General features: G+C 42.9%; 1 protein-coding gene and 1 pseudogene across 1 annotated transcript in view; one reads left to right on the top strand and one right to left on the bottom strand.

Annotated features, from left to right (window-relative positions):
- Window positions 1–20,698, top strand: part of Jmy (junction mediating and regulatory protein, p53 cofactor) — a 74,404-nt gene that overhangs the window by 47,048 nt on the left and 6,658 nt on the right. The window contains exons 5-10 of the mRNA XM_042261631.2: window positions 1,787–1,952; window positions 2,339–2,526; window positions 3,067–3,153; window positions 15,064–15,159; window positions 16,068–16,665; window positions 19,169–19,479. Coding sequence (XP_042117565.2) covers window positions 1,787–1,952; window positions 2,339–2,526; window positions 3,067–3,153; window positions 15,064–15,159; window positions 16,068–16,665; window positions 19,169–19,476 — 1,443 coding nt within the window. The 3' untranslated portion in view covers window positions 19,477–19,479. The remainder of the gene's footprint in view (window positions 1–1,786; window positions 1,953–2,338; window positions 2,527–3,066; window positions 3,154–15,063; window positions 15,160–16,067; window positions 16,666–19,168; window positions 19,480–20,698) is intronic.
- On the bottom strand, window positions 7,286–7,702 carry LOC143268701 (non-histone chromosomal protein HMG-14 pseudogene; annotated as a pseudogene).

The raw sequence follows: 20,698 nt of genomic DNA, 5'->3' as shown, positions 1-20,698 counted from the left end.
TCTGACAGGTGTAAGGTGGAATCTCAGAATCGTTTTGATTTGCATATCCCTGATGGCTAAGGGTGTTGCACATCTCCTTAAGTGTTTCTCAGCCAGCAAAATCTAAAATCTTGTTTAAAACACCTTTTTGTGCTCTCGTGTGTCCATTACCTTCAAGACAAAGTAATAGTAATATGAACCCCCCACATCTTTCTGCCATAGGCTTTCCTAGAGCAGTGGTCAGATACCTCCCTTATGAACTGGGGACCCAAGTGATGTCAGCCTCACCCCTGTGGCCTTTGGTAGTCACTTCTGCAAAGTCACTTGAAGCCAGGGGCCACCTCTCCAGTGCTATCAGGAACTCCAGGGCACGTTAATGTCTGTGTAGTGGGCCCTTCTGGCACAGCTAAAGACAGCCTTAAAGAAGCCACAACAGTCGTACTGTGTTCTGGAAGAAGTATTCTCAGAAGAGTGCTTACAGCCTGACACTGTCAGCCTGGTGTTTACATCTCAGGAGCTCCTGAAGAAGCTGCATCTGTTGAAAGTGGTAGTGTTGGGAAGCAATTCTGAATCCTCCTTTCTCTGTAGTTGATTACCTCAAATATGATGAAGGACAAATCCCTCCCTCTTCAGGGCTAGCCACACAAGCCTCATAAAAGACCACTACCACTTTAAAACCATCCCGAGAAATTTCAAGATTCCTACTTAGGCCCAGTCTAGGGCCCTGATTTCAGTTCTGCTCAAGATAACAGGCTTTGTTACCAAAAGTAACTATCATGCATAGATTGCAAGGACTTTTCACATCTGAAGCAATTCTCTCAGACTGATCTACTTAACATATGCTGTGACTGAGAAACAAAGGGGAGCCCAGCTGTGTGGAGTAACTGACTTTTCCCACTCTTGTAACCATCGAAATATGACTCCGAATTTTGTATGTTTATTGTGGAAATTTGTATGTTTGTTGTGCTATAACTTAGTGTATGCTTTTGAACTGAGAAAAGATTGAGATCTGTGTCAGGATGATAATAGTACATTGTTACTCTAAATATGAATGAGCTATGGTATAAACATTACAAGTCTGCTTGGTGGTAAGTTAGGTTGAAACTTTACTGTTTATGAGTTACTATTGGTTCAGGTTCTTAGGTGTTTGTTTTGTTCCTTATGTTTAGGAGGTGCCCTTTCGCCTCCTTCCTTGGTTCTGTGTGTATTTTCTAAAAGTATAGATACCTCCCCCCAACCTCTTGTGATAGTGGAAGTGAACCTAGATAGTGATATTGTAGACATAGGCAGACTTTCATAGCTGAGCTGTCCTGGCTGGTTTTACTTTTTTATTTTGAGATAAATGTCTCAGTAAGCTGTCCAGACTGACCTTGAACACACTCTTTCGCAGTCTGGCCTTGAGTTAATGTAACATCTTCAGCTCCCATGGCTCAAGCCTCTGCTACTAGGCCTGTGCTCTCTCTTCAGTTAGCCTCAGACTCCTGGCCTTACGTGGTCTTCTGCACTATCAGTGCCACACCCAGCTTAGAAGTGGTGTGTGTGTGTGTGTGTGTGTGTGTGTGTGTGTGTGTGTCCGTCCGTCCGTCCGTCCGTCCGTCCGTCCCAGTGTTTCTCTGTGTAGTTCTGGCTGTCCTAGAACTCACTCTGTATGTCTGGGATTAAAGGTGTGTGCCACCACTGCCCGGTACTCATTTCTTTCTTAAAGAAGTTGCTTTGGGGACGTACCTTATTAGATTAGTATTAATATCTAGTTGACTTTTTTCCTTGTCTCCACCAATTAATAGTAGTGTTATTATTTTCACTGCAGATGCAGAGTTTACAGGGCGGTACAGAAGCTATAGCTCAGTTGGATCAGCTTGAAGCGGATTATTATGATCTGCAGCTTCAGTTGTACGAAGTGCAGTTTGAAATCTTGAAGTGTGAAGAGTTACTTTTGACTGCACAACTGGAGAGCATCAAAAGACTTATATCAGGTATGGTGTGGATTGAACCACAGTCTCCACAAAGGGTGGAGGATGTGGAGAAAGTATACATGGACCCAACTGTGTTTCTCCTAAGACTTAAAAAATGGTCTAAACATAAATGTTTGAAGGAGTCCGTGAACTCAGCTCGGGCTGCATGTTGGCTTGGAGTATGTTTGTGGCATGCCTTCTTTGTTAAAGGATGCTTCATCTGGAATCAGAATTTTTGCAGGTTTGCGTGGGTGGAGTGTGGAAGAGTGAGGTCTGTATTTATTGAACACTTACTATGTACCAGACACTGCTAGAAATGTTGCATAATGTAGTCGGAGGTCTATTTCCTCACCTTTTAATGACTGTTGGGTAAGGAAGCTCATTCCTAACCATGCCTTCCATGACAGAGAAGAGAGATGAAGTGGTGTACTACGACACTTACGAAAGCATGGAGGCCATGCTGGAGAAGGAGGAGATGGTGGCATCTGTGTCCGCGCAGAGAGAAGAGCTGCAGAAGCTGCAGCAGAAGGCGCGGCAGCTGGAAGCCAGAAGGGGGCGTGTCTCAGCCAAGAAAGCCTACCTCAGAAACAAAAAGGTGTGGAAGCCTGGTGCCTTCATTACTTCATCCTGGGCCTGTCTGACAAATCAGACTGTGATAGGATCGCCATTGCCTCCATTTAAAACTAAGTAGCCATTGCCTGTTCTCAGCTTCTTACATTAAACATTTCTATTTCTTAGAAGAGTTATCCTTTTCCGTATGTTCTAACAGCCAGTGTTGGCTGGGTTCCACTTACTTATTCTGTAGGTGACTCACTAAAGGATGTGGCTAGGATCCCCTGCAGTGCATTGAAAGGAAAGCTGAAGTGTCCTCACCGATGGTGTCAGGGTCCTTAGCCTTACTTAGTGAGCTTGGGATGTTAAGAGAGTGGACTGAGGCACTGCTCTTCGGGCTAGACAGGTCTTAACGGCCAGTTCTGACCCTCCAGAGATGCAGAGATGGTTTAGTGGTCTGTGGTGAAGGAAGGAGGAGCTAGTCCTCGTTAGCTTTGTGCCCCTGAGTAAAACAAGTCAGATAAACTTTGCTGTGGTCTTTCTAAGTCTCACTTTAATTAAAACACCTTTTATATTTTTCTAGGAAATTTGTATTGCAAAACACAATGAAAAGTTCCAACAGCGTTTTCAGAGTGAAGAGGAATATAGAACCCATCACACAATACAACTAGTAAGTCAGGACTCCTGGAGACTTGGAACAAAATCTTACATGTGTCCGAAAAGGGTAAAAAGTCCAGAGTATGTGTCCCTAGATGTTAGTGACTCTGAATGTGTATGTTTGAGTGATTGAGTGACTGAGATCTGTTTTAGGAGAAAATGAATGCTAAGTCCAGGAGTGCTGTGTGCCGCCTAGCTTAACCTCCAGCCTTCTGTTACCACTGAGTTCATACGTGTGTTACAGTTAGCAGTAAGTCAGTGTTGGCATACGATTGAGATTGATTGCTCTTCAAAGTTATGGATTACGTTGAGTTCCTTCCCGTTGGTGTGAGGTCTACTACTATTCTCAGGTGTAAAACGACAGGAGTCTATGACTGAGAATCAAACAGGATAGTATATTTGGAATATACACAGTGTAGCATATTCAGGTTGACTTATTTCACTTAATAATGCAGATTTAGGGTTTTGATTGTTGGACAGTAGGGTAAGATTAAATGTGCTAGTTTGCACTTACCTCAGCAATAAGGGAGAGCTCTATATTGTCACCCTCTCCGGCTTTTGCTGTTCTCAGAGTGATAGCTGTCCTGATGGGTATAGTAGTATCTTAATGGTTTTAGTTCATATTCCTAAATGACATGGTGCTGAGCATGGTTTTTATATGCTCATCTGCCACATATGTATTTTCTTTAGTAAAGTACTTGTTCAGATTCCTTGCTCAGGTTTTTTATCTATCTTTTTTTTGGGGGGGCGGGGGGTTGTTTGTTTTGATAGGATTTCACGTAGAACATGACCTTTAATTCCTGTATAGCTGAACCTCCTGCCTCCACCTCCCAGATTACAGCCCTACCACCACTCTGGCTTTTGTTGTTCACTTTGAATGAGCTTTTCTTTCTCATTGTGGAGTTTGAAGAGTCCTTTATCAGGTGTCTTTTGCTTATTCTCTCATTCTCTAAACAGTATCCTTTCCAGAGCTTTTGCTTTGAGCAATATCCATAGCTTACTAGTTGTTGTTTTTCATAGCATGGTGTCTCTTTACTTTAAATACTGTAGGGGTTTTATGCTTTGCATTTTACAGTTAGGTCTATGAGCTGTTTGAGTTAAAACTGCCTGGCCCGTCTAAGGTCGGTGTCCCCATCACCTTGGGCACGTCCGTGTCCACTTTGTCCAGCGCCATTTGTTTAACAAACTGTGTCCCACTGCATTCCTTTGCCCTCCAGTCAAAGGTCAAGAGATTTTGTCTCCATGGCTCTGTTTGGAGACTCTTTTATTAACCTAGGTCTTTTAACCTCTAAATCAACGAGAAGAAGGAATCAATCTTTATTGAAGTTTACTGTATACATACAAGGATTATTTAACTTTCTTTCAGTTTTATAGTTTTCTTCATTTAAATCTTGTAATATGGCAGATTTTGTCTTTGTGGGGATTAGTATTATTTCATATTTAATTTCAAATTCTAGTTGGTAGACTAGGAATTGTTCATGTATAGCATCTCTGCTGTAATGGTCCACTGTTCTTTTATGCTGACTTTCATTTCTGCTTTCTACATACATTTCTACATAGCTTTATTTCTTGCCAATGTGTATAACTTGATTTCCCCTTCGTATGGCATTAGCTTAGGATTTCCAGTATGATGTAAGGAAAGATGGACGAGGAGGAGCACACTTGGCCTTTCCCAGTTAGCAGACAGCTCCGGCTTCTTATCCAGTGTGACGTCACGTTGCTGTGTTCCGGATGTGCCCTGCCCTGCGCTCCTAGGTGCGGAGAGTAGCTGGTTTATGTTATGTGAGCTACGTTAGGAATCTCCTTCCCTCCTTCCCAGTGTTGTACCGCATCACACCTGCATACACTGGAGTGGGTTCTCCAGGCTTTGACACGGCTCTCTTTAGTCAACACTAGAAGCGTATACCTAATGGAGTATGAAAATGCTAGTGTGGCATTTCTCCCTATTGGATTATTGTAGAGCGTCTCTTCTTTCTTTGGCATCACACGGCGTCAGTGGACCTGACTTCATTTCTGGTTCTTTGAGCTCATTTGGCACAGTTGAGCTAAAGCTGCCCCTTATCATAATTACATGGGGATCAGTCACTTCTCCTTAAACTATAGGACTCTTTCTCTTAGGAGCCAGAAATAGCTAATTCATTAGGGCCTTTGTTTTTCACCTCTGTCTGTGGGTTTGAATGTGCTGAGTCTGGTTAGGTAAGGGATCAGATGGGGAATGAGGGTCCCCTGCTCTCATTTCTACCTGGATTACTAGCTTGACTACTGACATTCTACTCTTAATGTGTTCTTTTGATGTGACTAATCTGGTTTCCGATAAAATGCCAGTTTTTTGGTGGATGAAGTAATTTATTTGTTCCTCAAAGAATTTTATAAGGACAAAGGTCAAAATCTACAGGCATATCAGAGGTAAACATTATCTTCAAATTTGGCCCAACAGCAGCATTAGATAGCCTACCTGATGAGACAGGGAAACAGTAACAATGTAAGTCCATTCTAAAACATTTATAGCTCAGGGAAATGAGAGCTGGCTTCAGGCATGTCCATTCTGAATTATCTTTAAAGAAAGTCACACTCGGGAGACAGGGAGACGGGGGAGACCAGGGAGACGGGGAGACCAGGGAGGGGGGCGACGGGACTGGGAGACGGGGGGGGGGGGGAGACGGGAGATGGGGAGACAGGAGATGGGAAGACAGGGGAGACAGACAGGAGGACAGGGGAGATATCAGCACCCCTCCCCCATCTCATAATGCTGTAAGTTTACATTTTTATATTGGACCTTATTTAGAGCTGTCCTTGGCTGTTTGCAACCGCATGAGGCTTATAGCCTCAGGTTGTGCATGCCCAGAGCCTTTGATGACAAGTGATTATTGTTTCTCAAAGCCTGGTTTGAAACTCAAGTTACCTTTATTGGGATTTCTTGGGTAGTATATTGTTTAAAATATAACTCATAATTAATTTTATTGTTTTAACAGTTTTCCATAGAAACCATGCAAAATAAACATGCAGGTCTAAGGTAGTTTAAAATCTAATATTAACTCAAAAAATGAACTAAAGAAGCACAAAGTTTACTTGCTGACTGTTACTACCCCTGAACAAATGGTAAAAAAAATTGTGGTCAAAAAACAAGTTATTTTTTTCCATTAAAAATATCCTCACAGATACAATGGTGTACAGCTGTAGTTGTAGCACTTGACAGACAAGGGCAGGATGGTCGCTTGAACAGCTGAGGCCAGCATAGGCTACATACGGAGAAAGACTGTTTCCTCCCTCCCCTCCCCTCCCCTCCCCTCCCCTCCCCTCCCCTCCCCTCCCCTCCCCTCCCCTCCCCTCCCCTTTTTTTCTCTTTCACAGCTCAGATTTTACTGGTTGAGGAGCAGAGTACACAGACATTTCAATTCTAAAAACATGGATCCAAACTCTTACGAGTCATACATTGTGTTCACATACCCAAGAGAGCCATGTGCTGTTTCTCTTTGAACTTATTCCAGTGATGTTCCATCCTAAACTTGGCAAGTTTTCCCAAAGACCTCACATAACAATCAAAATGCTCACAATCATTAATTCCACTGACTCACAGTTTTATGCCACATACAGTACATATTCACAATTTTAATCTTTTACAGAACATTATCACAATTGTCAGGAAAATGGACTGCCATGACCAGAGACAGTTCTGACTGGGCAAGGACCAAGGAGTGTTTTTTTTAGGATACAGTTCTATTAGAAACATGAGACCAGAAATAACTGAAAATATTCCAGACACAAATGCACGACCAAGACTCCAAATTACCATTTACTATGCTTTGTGTTATAGGGTATAAAACTAGCCCCCTCTACGGAATGTTATGGTGACCCCCGAGACAGTCACAGCCTCTCCTGATTCAGTATCCTGCTATTTTCTGGCTGTACCAAAAAATAACCAACCAGCAAGTGATTTAACCTCTTAAAAAAATCATTTACACTTAAAAAATGGGATGAGTGGGACTTTCTCTCACCTTTTAAAAATGTTTCTAGAGCTACTAAAAAACTCACATTTACATCTCTGTGAGTTCGAGGCCAGCCTGGACTACCAAGTGAGTCCCAGGAGAGGCGCAAAGCTACACAGAGAAACCCTGTCTCGAAAAACCAAAAAAAAAAAAAAAAAACTCACATTTACAAAATAGTTGATGAAAATATTCCTCTGGATTGTACAAGAAGGGAGGCCGGGACACTGACAGACTCGATGGATGGTTAGTCGGACTTGGCTTCTTTCTCTTCGACTTCAGAGGCTGGACTCTGGTTCTCAGCCTCTCCGTTTTCTGCAGGCACATCTGTGGTTTGCTGCTCAGCCACCTCCGCCTGTTTGCCCTTTGCTCCCCTCTTCCCTTTTGTTTGCACTTTTTTGTCTGATCATTTATCCTTTCCCGCGGCCTTCTTCGGCTTGGTGTCCACCTTGGCAGGGGCAGGCTTGGCCGACAGCCTTGCCGAGCGCCACTTGGGCTCCGCCTTCACTGCTAACCTTTCTCTTGGGCATCCTGGTGGCTCTGGGTAGGAGGGGTGTGGGATGCCGACCCTGTCATGGAGCTACACTGCCTCAGCCACCACCGCACGAGCTACCAGACTGTTTTCAGACCAAAACAACAAACATACACTTAAGCCGGGCATGGTGGCATATGCCTGTAATATGCACTCTGGAGGCTGAGGCAGAAGGATTCCAAATTTGAGGCCAGATTTGGCTTTAGCTGTGGCAATCTAGTATAAAACTCTTAAATTTTTATAAATTCCTACCAGGCTGGGGTACAGATCAGTACCTTGATTAACCCCCATCAGAGAAGCTTCTTCTTGTAGTAGATGGGCACTATCCAGAGACCCACAGCTGGACAGTGTGCAGACTTTTGGAGCACTCAGCCCTAAATGGCTGTTTGCATCAAAGTCCTCTCCTCCAAGCTGGGGAATCCATAAGGAAGAGGAGATGGAAAGATTCTAAGAGCTAAAGGTGCTGGATGACTCCAAGGAGACTGTCTTCCAGATACAACAAGACTGGTGCACTTACTAATTCACAAAGACGTGCACGGGTTCAAGCCGGATAGGATCCCAGCACTGAGAGGGGGAAGCCATCTGCAATTGATATGTACTGGCAAAGGAAAAATCATTTCTCCAATGGAGCTGCACCGGGTGTATCAGCCACACTCTGTTCTGACTGTGCTGTATCCAATCCTTGTCCTCAGAGTCTTTCTTTCTTTAGTTAGTTAGTTTGTTTGTGGGTGTTTTGTTGTTGTTGTTGTTGTTTTGTTTTGGTTTTTTTTTTTTTTTTTTTTTGAGACATGGTTTCACTATATAGCCTTGGTTGGTTGTCCTGGAACTCACTCTGTAGACCAGGCTGTCCTGGAACTCACAGAGATCCACCTGCCTCTGCCTCTGTGTCCTGAGTGCCAGGATTAAAGGCGTGCGCCACCACACCCAGCTCCGATTCTTTAAGAGTGCATTATTGGGCTAGCAAGATGGCTGAGTGGGTAGAAGTGCTTGCCATGCGTCTGATGACCTGAGTTGGTGCTTCAGATCCTACAGCAGAAAGAAAGAAAGAAAGAGAGAGAGAGAGAGAGAGAGAGAGAGAGAGAGAGAGAGAGAGAGAGAGAGAGAGAAAGAAAGAAAGAACTGACTTCAAGGTTATCTTCTGACCTCCACTGGCATTGCAGTTACTCCCTACCCCCAAAGCACCCCTGCCCCTCCAAAAAACCACACACATGCACTGTGACAATGGAAGCTGGATCTCCGTAGGTCAAGTTTATCTAGGTTCCTTGTACCCAACTCTGATGCTGACAGAACCCAGTCTCCTGTATTAGCATAGCAGCCTCCCTCCAGCCCCCTCACAGGTGAGCTGATTTAACCAAAGTCCTTTAGATGCTAAAGGAAGAAACTGATGTGCATTCTAGGCCTTCCACTTAGGGGCTGTGCTCTTAGAGACAGTACTTACCATAGTAATTTCTAGGTTGTAAGCATTATACTTCCCCAAACAACCTCTCCACTTCATATCTCTCCATCTGGGATCCTTAGATCTAACAGATTTGACTTTGATATATACCAGCTGACAGATAGCTGTGGTATGATGAATCCATTCTCCTGAATTCTCTGTCCATGTGACTCATATATAGAGATGCTGGCTTACCATGGAAGCTCCGTCCAAGTCTCTAGGATCCTGCAGTTTTTTTCTAGGCCTCTTACCACCAGTGCTGTAGGAAACCCTTTTCTGTCTGTTCACACTCCAGTCATTGCTTCTCTACAAGCTTCAGAGTGCCTGTTCTCTTGGAAGTCCGGGGTCTGCATCTGAATGTGGAAGATGCAAGCGGACTCCCGTGTTCCAGGTGGGCACCAGTGTACACTAGGCTGGGAGAGCTCCTTCATTTGATGGACTCAGCTGGGTCAGGGGGTAAACTTTAGCTGTGGGACAGAAGTGTGTAGAGCAGGAACAGGAGTGTGTAGAGCAGGAACAGGAGTGTGTAGAGCAGGAACAGGAGTGTGTAGAGCAGGAACAGGAGTGTGTAGAGCAGGAACAGGAGTGTGTAGAGCAGGAACAGGAGTGTGTAGAGCAGGAACAGGAGTGTGTAGAACAGGAACAGGAGTGTGTAGAACAGGAACAGGAGTGTGTAGAGCAGGAACAGGAGTGTGTAGAGCAGGAACAGGAGTGTGTAGAACAGGAACAGGAGTGTGTAGAACAGGAACAGGAGTGTGTAGAGCAGGAACAGGAGTGTGTAGAGCAGGAACAGGAGTGTGTAGAGCAGGAACAGGAGTGTGTAGAACAGGAACAGGAGTGTGTAGAACAGGAGTGTGTAGAGCAGGAACAGGAGTGTGTAGAGCAGGGGCAGAAGGGTATATTCCTAACTCGTAGTTCTGGGCTTTGTTACCTAAGGTGGAAGATCACAAAAAAAAAAATAAATAAAAGTAAATAAAAAGTCTGTAGCTTTATATTTGCTTTTACTGTGGAGCTTAAAACATGTCTTCTCTTTGTTTTCCTATCTGGAAACCTTGAAGATGATGTAGTGAGCCTGCTTCTGAGACTTAGGAAGAGAGGTCTGGCTTTTGTATAATAATTGACTCAGCTAATGTAAGAGCAAGACATGGAAGTGTGCTGTTTTTAATCTTTCACAATTCCTTGTCCCTTGCCACAGTCCATGGAACGAATGTTTATCCAAAGGATCCGTCCCACTACCACCAAGAGACATATAGAGTGTATCTGACCTCTCTGAAAGTGTGGCAGTTCCACCCGTTAGGAAACAGGGTGGCTACTCAGGCCTTCTAAAAAGCATTTCCTAATCAATTATGAATCAGTCATCTGTCCTTCAATCAAACAATTAATAAGACACTACTTCTGCTGTTCTGCCAAGAATGTTACTTAAGAGCCCTGACACTGTTCAGAGCTTCCCTATATACATGCTTATATACATATAAATGTCTGCACAATTTATGAACTTTATTCATATATGTGTGTGTTAAACCCACCATTCTAAAGATAGTATCTGTTATCAAAGTTCCTTCTTGCCCCATATCCAGGTTGTCTTAGATTTGTTCATTCTACTTCCTAACCCAAACTTCTCTTCTCTTGCTTTCCCAATCTCAAGGGTAGCATCCTACCTCCTGCTTCATCATTGGCCAAATTAGAAAACTTGTATTGTATTCTTCTTTCTCACCATGATGATACTTCAGAGTACAGATCCCATGTTGGTTAAACTTGTGTGATAATCCCCACTCTAGCTGGGCATAATGCATGCCTGTGAATTCAAGGCCAACCTGAACTATATTGTGAGACCTTGTGTCAAAAACCAAGGGTTGTGCTTCAGTAAAGCCCTGGCCTAGCATGAGCTAAAAGAAAAGGAAGCCAGCCTTGCCCTTTTCCTGATGTGTATTATAGCGTGCAGTTGACTTACAAATCAGTAAGTGAACCAGAACATGGGATTAATTCTTCTTAAACAGCGTCTTTCTTACTATTTTGTTGTCTGGATATTTTAACAAGTTACATGACTTTTTCTAGTGCATGACCTTGAATGGTTTCTTATATGCAAGTCTCACCCGTTCTGTATTTTTATGTCTGTATAAATTTTGATCATATATCAGATGTTAAATGCTGAGTGGTGGTGGCACACACTTTTAATGCTAGCAGAGGGTACACAGAGAAGCCCTGTCTAGGAAAATAAAAAGATTTAAGTTTATTGTGAAGTTTCAATTTAACCTCTTGACCATCAGAGTCTGTCTCAATCGGCTGAAAACCCTTATTGTGTATAATATATAAAGTGATAGGTGATCATCATTGAAGAATAAAACAACCCCCCAAAAAATGAATTCCAGAATTCATTGTTGCTACTTTTAGCAAAAGGCCTTAATCATGACTCTGAAAGAACTATTAGAATTTTATAGATTCTTTTACGAAGATAGTTGGAAAAGCATTGATCATTGGGATCAGTGTATTGGGCTGTGAAAAGTAAATCAACTGTTGCTGGCCTTGCCATTCAGGATGCTGTGGATCTGGATGTGAGAATATCAGAAAACTTGGATTTTGTTCACATTCATATCTCTCAGTTGTTAAGATTCAGTTTTAGAGTTAAGCAAGTTCATTGCTTATCAGCAGTCCTCTGCTGCTCATTTTTTTATTTCTAAGTATATTTTATTCCTTTAGGGTTAAGGTTTCATAAAAGTACTGTTTAAGGAAAGTGTTCTTGATATTTCCTTAATTCTTGTATGTTTGTGGAATGTCTTCTTGTTTTCTTTGTAAGAAAAGGACAGGTTAGCCAGACTGTGGTGGCACACACCTTTAATCCTAGCACCCAGGAGGCAGAGGCAGGCAGATCTCTGAGTTCCAGGCCAGCTTGGTCTACAGAGTGAGTTTCAGGACAGCTAGAGAAAACCCTGTTTGAAAATAACAATAACAAAAGGGCAGATTGGCTGTCCAATATAGTCATTACCTCTCCAACAAAGTTTTGGAGACACTGTCACTATATTCTGTAGTATTGATGTAGTAGTGAAGAAGTCTGAGGCCCAGCATACCTCATTGAGTATGGCTTTTCTGATACACATCAATTTTTATTTTTATTTTATTTAGTTTTCTTTTTTAAATTTATTTTTATGTGCATTTTGCCTGCATATGTCTGTACGAGGGTGTCAGATCTCCTGGAGCTGGAGTTATAGACAGGTGTGAGCTGCTATGTGGGTGCTGGGAATTGAACTTGGGTCCTTAGGAGGAGCAGCCAGTGCTCTTAACTGCTGAGCCATCTCTCCTGCCCCATTTTTTATTTTTAATGGAAAGCCAGTCCTTCATCAGGCAGTAACTGTTCTTCTATTTAAAAAGTGCCATGTTTCTACTTGGTAATGTTAGGTTCATGTTATTCTCTATGTATTTGTTCTTTTCCATTTTGCGGTAGTCATCATTGTTTTGTGTTGTTAGAGACAGGACGCCGGGAAATGCCCTGCTTTTAAGCTGTGTCTCGGCTCTTGTGTGGTCTTCAGGCACTGGTTTCAGACATAGCTTTAGTGTGACAGTCACGGCTGTCACTGCAGACCACACCATTTCTTTTCTTATTGTCTTAGAATGGGACAAAGACAATCTGAGCATGCTCTGTCTTGTGCTCAGTGAGTTATCTCTACCCAAACTTGCCCATGAGGTCCGTGTGGTTTCATATGCCATCTGTGGGAATCTTGTATGTTGTTAACTCTTCTGTCTATATTTGGACATTGATTGCCAGGTTCCCTTTTAGACAATGTTTTTTTCTTGCCCAGACTGACCCAGAATGCACATCCTCCTCCTGCCTCGGCCTCCAAGTGCTGCTTGCTGCCCACCAGTGTGAACCACTGTTAAGAGCATTGTCGGAACTCATTCCCTTCAGCAGAGAAGGGCTATGTACTATCTTGTTTTCCTCTTCGTCTACATCCACTGTACTGTTGACTCTGTGATAAGGAACAGGGTATTCAGAGGAATATTCTCAGCTTCTGTGACCGTTTATCACTGGTGGGAGTTGATGGGTTTCCTAGAGATGGGATGCCTGTTCTGTAGGGAACACTATCTTATCTTAGATGCTCGTCGGTACTGTTCCTCATTTTAGTCAAAATTTGGTTGTATTTGGCAGTTAAGTACATCAAATGTAACTTGAGGTTGATGTCAACATGTTGTATTTGAAGATAGCATTTTCTTCTCAAACTCTGTTTTCAGGTAGTTTTAAACTAAGAAAAGTCAGGACTTACCTGATTAGGTTATCTGCCACACTGTAAAGTGACCAACATGACCGTGAGTAAGGAGCCTGGCGCTGTCTAGTTTGCTAACAATGGCTTCTGTTTTGTGTCTGTCATTCTGGATACAGACTGCTTCAGGTTCTTCCTGGGGTGGTTTTGTATCTTTAGATGTAAATAAATATTGTTATTGGATTATATTATCCAAATACCTTTTAGTTTCCTCTCACCCATAGATTACACCTACTTCACCTTTTTACTTTTCATTTTATTTTTTTAAAGATAGACTAGACTGGCCTCGTTCACAATCATCTCTCTGTCTTGGCTTCTCAAGTCTTGTAATTACAAAAGTACACCACCATGCCTTGGCTGTGTGCATATGTGCACGTGCATGTGGGAGCACGCTCAGATGCTAGAGGTCAATGTCAGTTGTCTTTCTCAGTCACTCTCCACTCACCTGTCTGTGACAGGGTCTCATTGTACCTGGCTTGGCTAGACTAGCTGGCCAGCAAGCTCCAGGAGTCCGCCTGTCCCGCCTCCTTCCACACTCACTGTCCCGCCTCCTTCCACACTCACCTGTCCCGCCTCCTTCTACACCTGGATTTTCCACGGCTCCTCCTCGGGGCTCGGGGCTCGCGTCTGCGGTCAGCACCTCGCTCCCTGAGTCCTCTCTGCCGCTGTTTTTTCTTTTTGTGTTGTTCTGTTTGTTTTCAGGCAGGGTCTCTCTACATAGCCCTGCTATCCTAGAACTTGCTCTCTAGACCAAACTGGCCTCAGATCAGAGAGATCCCCCTCCTGCCTCTGCCTCCTGAGTGCTGGATCAAAGGTGTGTGCTGCCATGCCCAGCCCACCTCTCACCTTTTTAAGGAAACAGATCTCTTTATCTTAGGCTTTGATGTCATCATCCAAGGAAGATACAGTAAGAATTGCCATTGTCAGCAAGCCTGGGTGGGGAGAAGAAGGGGGTGAAGAGGTTGTGAGGAGAAGAAGAGCCTAATGTCGGGGGGGGGGGGGCCGGGGGGGCAGTCTCCTGAGGAGGCAGCTCCACTGCTGTCTTGTTCAAGTATGGAGTGCTTCCCGAGTTTCTAATCAGCCCTGAGCAGGGAGGGGCCTTGCTAATCCTCTCTCAGTTCAGTTTTGGTACATGTGCTGTTGACATGAAGAGTCAAGCGTTGAAAATTAAGCAGAGAAGTAATAACCCTTTTCCCACCTAGAAAGTCTTTTCATTTGTTGAAATAAAATGTCTGACAAATGAGGCCTTGCTATGTAACGTACAGGTGATTCAGCACTAAGGAGAGAGTTAGACCATCAGTGTCGGTAACTGCTGCTTGCAGGGTGGTGTGAGCCACGTGATTCACAAACAGTGGGTGTTTGAAGTGTGTTTTTCCTGACCTTTGAACACTCAGTTACTGATGTGGTGGTTGCTGTTTTTATTTCAAAACTCACTCATATTTGACTTAGCTGAATGTGAAGACCAGAGTGTTTATTTATTACTGAAATTGTTTCAGCCCCGACCCCTGAGACTAAGCATTGTTGTTGAGCTTAGAAAGAGTTTGATTGAACTTCATGGGCCAGTGTGAACTTAACAGGGAGTGTAGTGATTTCTTCGTGAAAGGTTTGTCTGCTGAGTCGTTTGTTCTCTTCGTCATTTGATTAACATGTTGGGGAAATCCTCACTTTTCCTTTCCCTTGTGAAAAGGTACAGTGTAATGTAATTTCTTCTTTTTCCCAGAAGAGAGAAAAATTCCATGATGAAGAGGAAAGGAAAAGTGCCTGGGTTAGCCAGGAGAGACAGAGGACCCTGGACAGACTCCGGACATTTAAGCAGGTAATAGATTGATGGATTTTCGTTGTTTTTCAGAGAGTGCCGTAGTACTCTCCTATTAGAAGATCTCTGTGTAGAATCTATCCCAACCACAGTCGTTGGTTTGATGGGCTCCCAGGTTTCCTGTGGCTGAAGCTGACAGTAGTGTTCTTCTGAGCCCTGGTGTACTCCTTCAGGAGTACAAAGAATGGAGCGTGTCAAGAAAGCCTGGATTCCTTTGAATAAAAAGAAAATACTGTCGATACTACAAAAAACCACTTTATTGCACTCTCCCTCTCCTATCAAAATCATTATCAGACATTTTAAAAAGTACCCCCCCTTTTTTTTAAAGGTTTCAACTTTTTTTATATAAGTATTTGAAAATAAACAGTAGTAATGTTTTAGTTTCCTGCTAAGTACCAGTAATATATATTTAATACTTCTTATCTTGAGTTTTAGATACTGTTGTTTTTTTTTCCCCATTGAAGACTTAAAGTCATGTGGCTTTTTTTCCTGCTTGTTTGTGAGCTTGGTCTTACTATATGTAGCCTTGGCTGAACTGGAATGTATGTAGACTAGGCTGGCCTCAAACTCATAGTTATCCATCTGCCTCTGTCTCTTGGACGCTGGAATTAAAGGCAGGTGTACCGCAATACCCAGCACATGGCGTTTTCTAAGCAGTTGACTTAATTGGGTAAGAGGGAACAAGGCTTAGCATATTTGATATCGGATAATAAAAGAGTTGGTGATAATTGATTGAAAGGTATTGAAAGTTGAGGCACAGGTATTCTAGTTTTTCTGGTTGTCTTTTTTCCTGTACCTTGGAAAAAGTCAGAGAAGAGACAAAATAATAACACTCTGTTAAAGGAAGAAATAACTAAGCATTTGTTGGCAAGTTATTTTATGCTCATACAATAACTTTGATATTTTAGAGGTACCCCGGGCAAGTCATCCTTAAATCAGCGAGATTAAAGGTGGCTCATTCTAGAAGAAGAAGCACAGCAAGTCCTGTGGCCTGTGAGGAGCGGTGTGACTCTCTCCCAGGAGTGCAGCAGGTAGAGGAGAAAACAGAGGTGGGGGAAGCGGGGAGCCAGCTGGGGCCTTCACAGTCAGCAGAGCCTCCTCGGAACCTTGTCCACCAGGAAGACACTTCATCAGCACAACTTGAAGCCACATCGTTCCCTCCCAGTGCCGTTACCTCGGAACTGCCTCCCCCCTCATCGCTTCCACTTTTGACTAGTGGTGATCTCAAACCTTCTGCTACTGCAGATCCACTCCCGGCCTCTCTCCCTCCAACCCCTCCCCCTCCCCCACCCCCGCCTCCACCCCCGCCTCTGCCTGTTGCAAAGGACAATGGTGGCACCAGCACTTCAGAGACACTGGAGAGAGACACACTTAGGAAGGAGGGCGGTGAGAAGAGGATCCCCAAGTCAGCCAGCGCCCCCTCAGCACAGCTCTTCGATAGCAGCCAGCTGCTCAGTGCCCGGAGGAAGCTGAGGAAGACTGCTGAGGGCCTACAGCGGAGGAGAGGTGAGTGCACAGGACCTGTCGGACCCATCGGACTCGCTGGGGAGCCAGGGAGCACAGGGAAGAGCTCTGCATTGCAAAGCCTAAGAGTGTTGTTGAACATTCTTTGATAGCAAACAGGCATTCAGGGTCACAGCAGAGGAGAATTCTTACTAACTCACAGCAAGTGTTTCCAAATACATACCTTCTCTTGAGCTATTAGGCACGTTTTTAAAATATCCAAGTGACATTTGACCTATTTGTTAGGTAGCACTTTTCGTGTTAGGACAAACAAATCTGATTTTAAAAAAATTATTTTTATTTTATGTGCATTGGTGTTTTGCTTGCACGTATGGCTGTGTGAGGGTGTCAGATCTTGGAGTTACAGACAATTTCTGGGAATTGAACCTGGGTCCTCTGGAAGAGCAGTAAGTACTCTTAACCACTGAGCCATCTCTCCAGCCCCACAAATGTGATTTTAACTTGAATGGTAAACTGTTTCTGACTGGAGAGTCTAGCTTAGTGATGGAGCTCGTATGCTGCTGCTGCTGCTGCTGATGATGATGATGATGATGACGATGATGGTGATAGTGATGAGCTCATATGCTGCTGCTGCTGATGGTGATAGTGATGGAGCTCGTATGCTATTGATGATGATGATGATAGTGATGAGCTCGTATGCTATTGATGATGATGATGATAGTGATGAGCTCATATGCTAGTGATGATGATGGTGATAGTGATGGAGCTTGTATGCTATTGATGATGATGATGATAGTGATGAGCTCATATGCTATTGATGATGATGGTGATAGTGATGGAGCTCATATGCTATTGATGATGGTGATAGTGATGGAGCTCATATGCTATTGATGATGATGGTGATAGTGATGGAGCTCATATGCTATTGATGATGATGATGATAGTGATGGAGCTCGTATGCTATTGATGATGATGATGATGATGGTGATAGTGATGGAGCTCGTATGCTATTGATGATGGTGATAGTGATGGAGCTCATATGCTATTGATATTGATGGTGATAGTGATGGAGCTCATATGCTATTGATGATGATGATGATGATAGTGATGGAGCTCATATGCTATTGATATTGATAGTGATGATGATGGAGCTCATATGCTATTGATGATGATGATGATGATAGTGATGGAGCTCATGCTATTGATATTGATGGTGATAGTGATGAGCTCATATGCTATTGATGAGGATGATGATAGTGATGAGCTCGTATGCTATTGATGATGATGATAGTGATAGTGATGAGCTCATATGCTATTGATGATGATGATGATGGTGATAGTGATGAGCTCATATGCTATTGATGATGAGGATGCTGCTGATAGTGATGGAGCTCGTATGCTATTGATGACGATAGTGATGAGCTCATATGCTATTGATGATGATGGTGATGGAGCTCGTATGCTATTGATGATGATGATGGTGATAATGATGGAGCTCGTATGCTATTGATGATGAGGATATCATTGTAAGAAAGGGTGTGAAGCCATTAACAAGATAGGTCACAGTTTAGTATTGAAGACTTAAGAAAGTTCTTCATATAAAAAGACAAAGACAAGCAGGAAGTTATGTGCAATTTATCACATGTCCACTATGCCTCAATACAGTTACTATTAAAAATAGCATTTTCCTTACCATTGAGGGGCTTTTAATTTGCATGGGGCAAATAATACTGAGCATCTTGCATATTACATATTAATCTGAGAATATTCTCTAAGTTATTTCATACCACAATCTGAATAGAATCTCATATGTGAAATAACTAAATGAAAAAGCACAGCGACAGTGAACCAACATTAAATTGTGTGTGTGTGTGTGTGTGTGTGTGTGTGTGTGTGTGTGTGTGTGTGGTGTATGTATATGCACTCAGTTTTTCATGTTGAGCCAGGGTCAATTTGAGGGTCTTCCTCAACTGCTCACTGCCTTACTTTCTGAGACAGAGTCTCTCCCTGAACCTGGAGCTCACCGTTTCAGCTTGACTAGCTAGCCAGGAACTCCACTTAAAGCCCATCAGGCTCCACCTGTCACATGTACCTCCCAAGTACTGGAATTATAGGTATGCACCACTGTGTCCAGCTTTTATATGGGTGTTGGGAATTTGAACTCAGATCCTCATCTTCCATCTCCAATTTTAAAAAAAAAAAAAAAAAAGCTTGGCCATGGTGGCACATGCCTTTAATTCCAGGAGGCAGAGGCAGGTGGATCTCCATGAGTTCAAGGCTAGCCTGGTCTACAGAGCAAATTTTAGGACAGCCAGAACTACACACAGAGAAACCCTGTCTAGAAAATAAATAAATTAATTAATTAATTAAAAAATGTAACCAGTCACTGTCTTACTTTGGGTTGGTGGTGGGTGTGCAATATGGGGTCCTTTGAGATCTCACCTATCGTATCAAGACCATCTCCCAGCTTGCATTGGAGGAGGTCACAGAGTTTGACTCTAAATACAGTTATCCTGACTCTGATTGTTTGTTTTGTTTTCCAAAGTGAGTTCCCCCATGGATGAAGTGTTAGCATCCTTGAAGCGTGGTAGTTTTCATCTGAAAAAGGTTGAACAGCGGACTCTGCCTCCTTTTCCTGATGAAGATGACAGTAATAATATCTTGGCGCAGATAAGGAAAGGGGTAAAATTGAAGAAGGTTCAGAAGGAAGTTTTGAGAGAATCCTTCACACTTCTGCCTGATACAGACCCTTTGACTCGGAGCATCCATGAAGCTCTCAGAAGAATTAAAGAAGCATCCCCTGAGTCGGAGGATGAAGAGGAGGCTTTACCTTGCACAGACTGGGAGAACTAGCAGGTAAATGACCTGCTGCCTTTAGCAGCATGAGCCAGTGGTCCAGCTTTTACGTCGGTCAGCTGGTGAGCTCCAGCATGTTTTGTCGAGTCTGTGGCCTGTTCATTATACTTTTAGTGTGGATAATAGATATGTGAATTCCAGGTTTTAACTCAAAAACATTCTCTTATTTCCACGTGGATATTTGATTTACTCAGTGCCTATTTTTTTAATTTTTTTTTTTAAATCCTGTCCCTTTATACAGCAGTCCCTCTTGTTCGTGACAAATGAGGTGGGTATGTTTCCAGAGGCCACATTCTGTATTGGTTTCTATCATTGTTGCAGTAGTTTTCTTTCCTGTATGCACCTTTTAAGGCTCTTCTGGAACTCTTTGTGATTCTCTTGCTATCATGGTATGTGCATCATACCTGGCCAGGAATGCTTTGTTCTTTTATTTCTGTTTTTAATTGTATGTATGTGTGTGTGTGTGTGTGTGTGTATAGAGTTTCTGTACATGTTTGCAGTACCCACAGAGACCAGAAAAGAGCATTGGATCCCCTTGGAAATGGAGTTACGAGTTACAGGCAGTTGTGAGCCCCTGATATGCTAGGAACCTATTTCAGGTCCTCTTGCAGAGTACCAAGAGCTCTTAATCATTAAGCCATTTCTCCAGCCCCAGAAAGCACCTTTAAAAGGCAATGGCCATGTAAATGTTTTGTTTTTTTTCTATCTCACTCATTAAAAATACCTACAGTAATCAAAGCTAGCCTCAAAGTCATGATCCTCCTGCCTCCACCTCCTGCACACTGCCTGGGTACTGCAGAACTGCACAGCTAGTCTGGCCTTCCTGTCCCCAAAGAGCTTTCTAAACAAGAGAAAAAAATATATCTTTCTCAAATTTGTCAGTAGAACAATGGAAAGAAAATGTGAGGCACAAATGTCTTTTTAAGAAAACTGTGGTGGTGGCGTATGCCTTTAATCCCAGCACTTGGGAGGCAGAGGTAGATGGATCTCTGTGAGTTCAAGGACAGCCTGGGCTACAGAGTGAGTTCCAGGACAGCCAGGACTGTTACACAGAGAAACCCTGTCTTGAATAAATAAATAAATAAATAAATAAATAAATAAATAAATAAATAAATAAATAAATAAATAAATAAATGAAAATAAAATTGATGGCGGTCCTGTTTCATAGGTAAAAAGGAATATGTGAAATTGATTTCATTAATTTTTATATGGCAGAGGG

The sequence above is a fragment of the Peromyscus maniculatus genome, chromosome 15 (genome assembly GCF_049852395.1).
Source record: "Peromyscus maniculatus bairdii isolate BWxNUB_F1_BW_parent chromosome 15, HU_Pman_BW_mat_3.1, whole genome shotgun sequence".
NCBI classification, from domain to species: Eukaryota; Metazoa; Chordata; class Mammalia; order Rodentia; family Cricetidae; genus Peromyscus; species Peromyscus maniculatus.
This window is presented reverse-complemented; position numbering and strand designations above follow the sequence as displayed.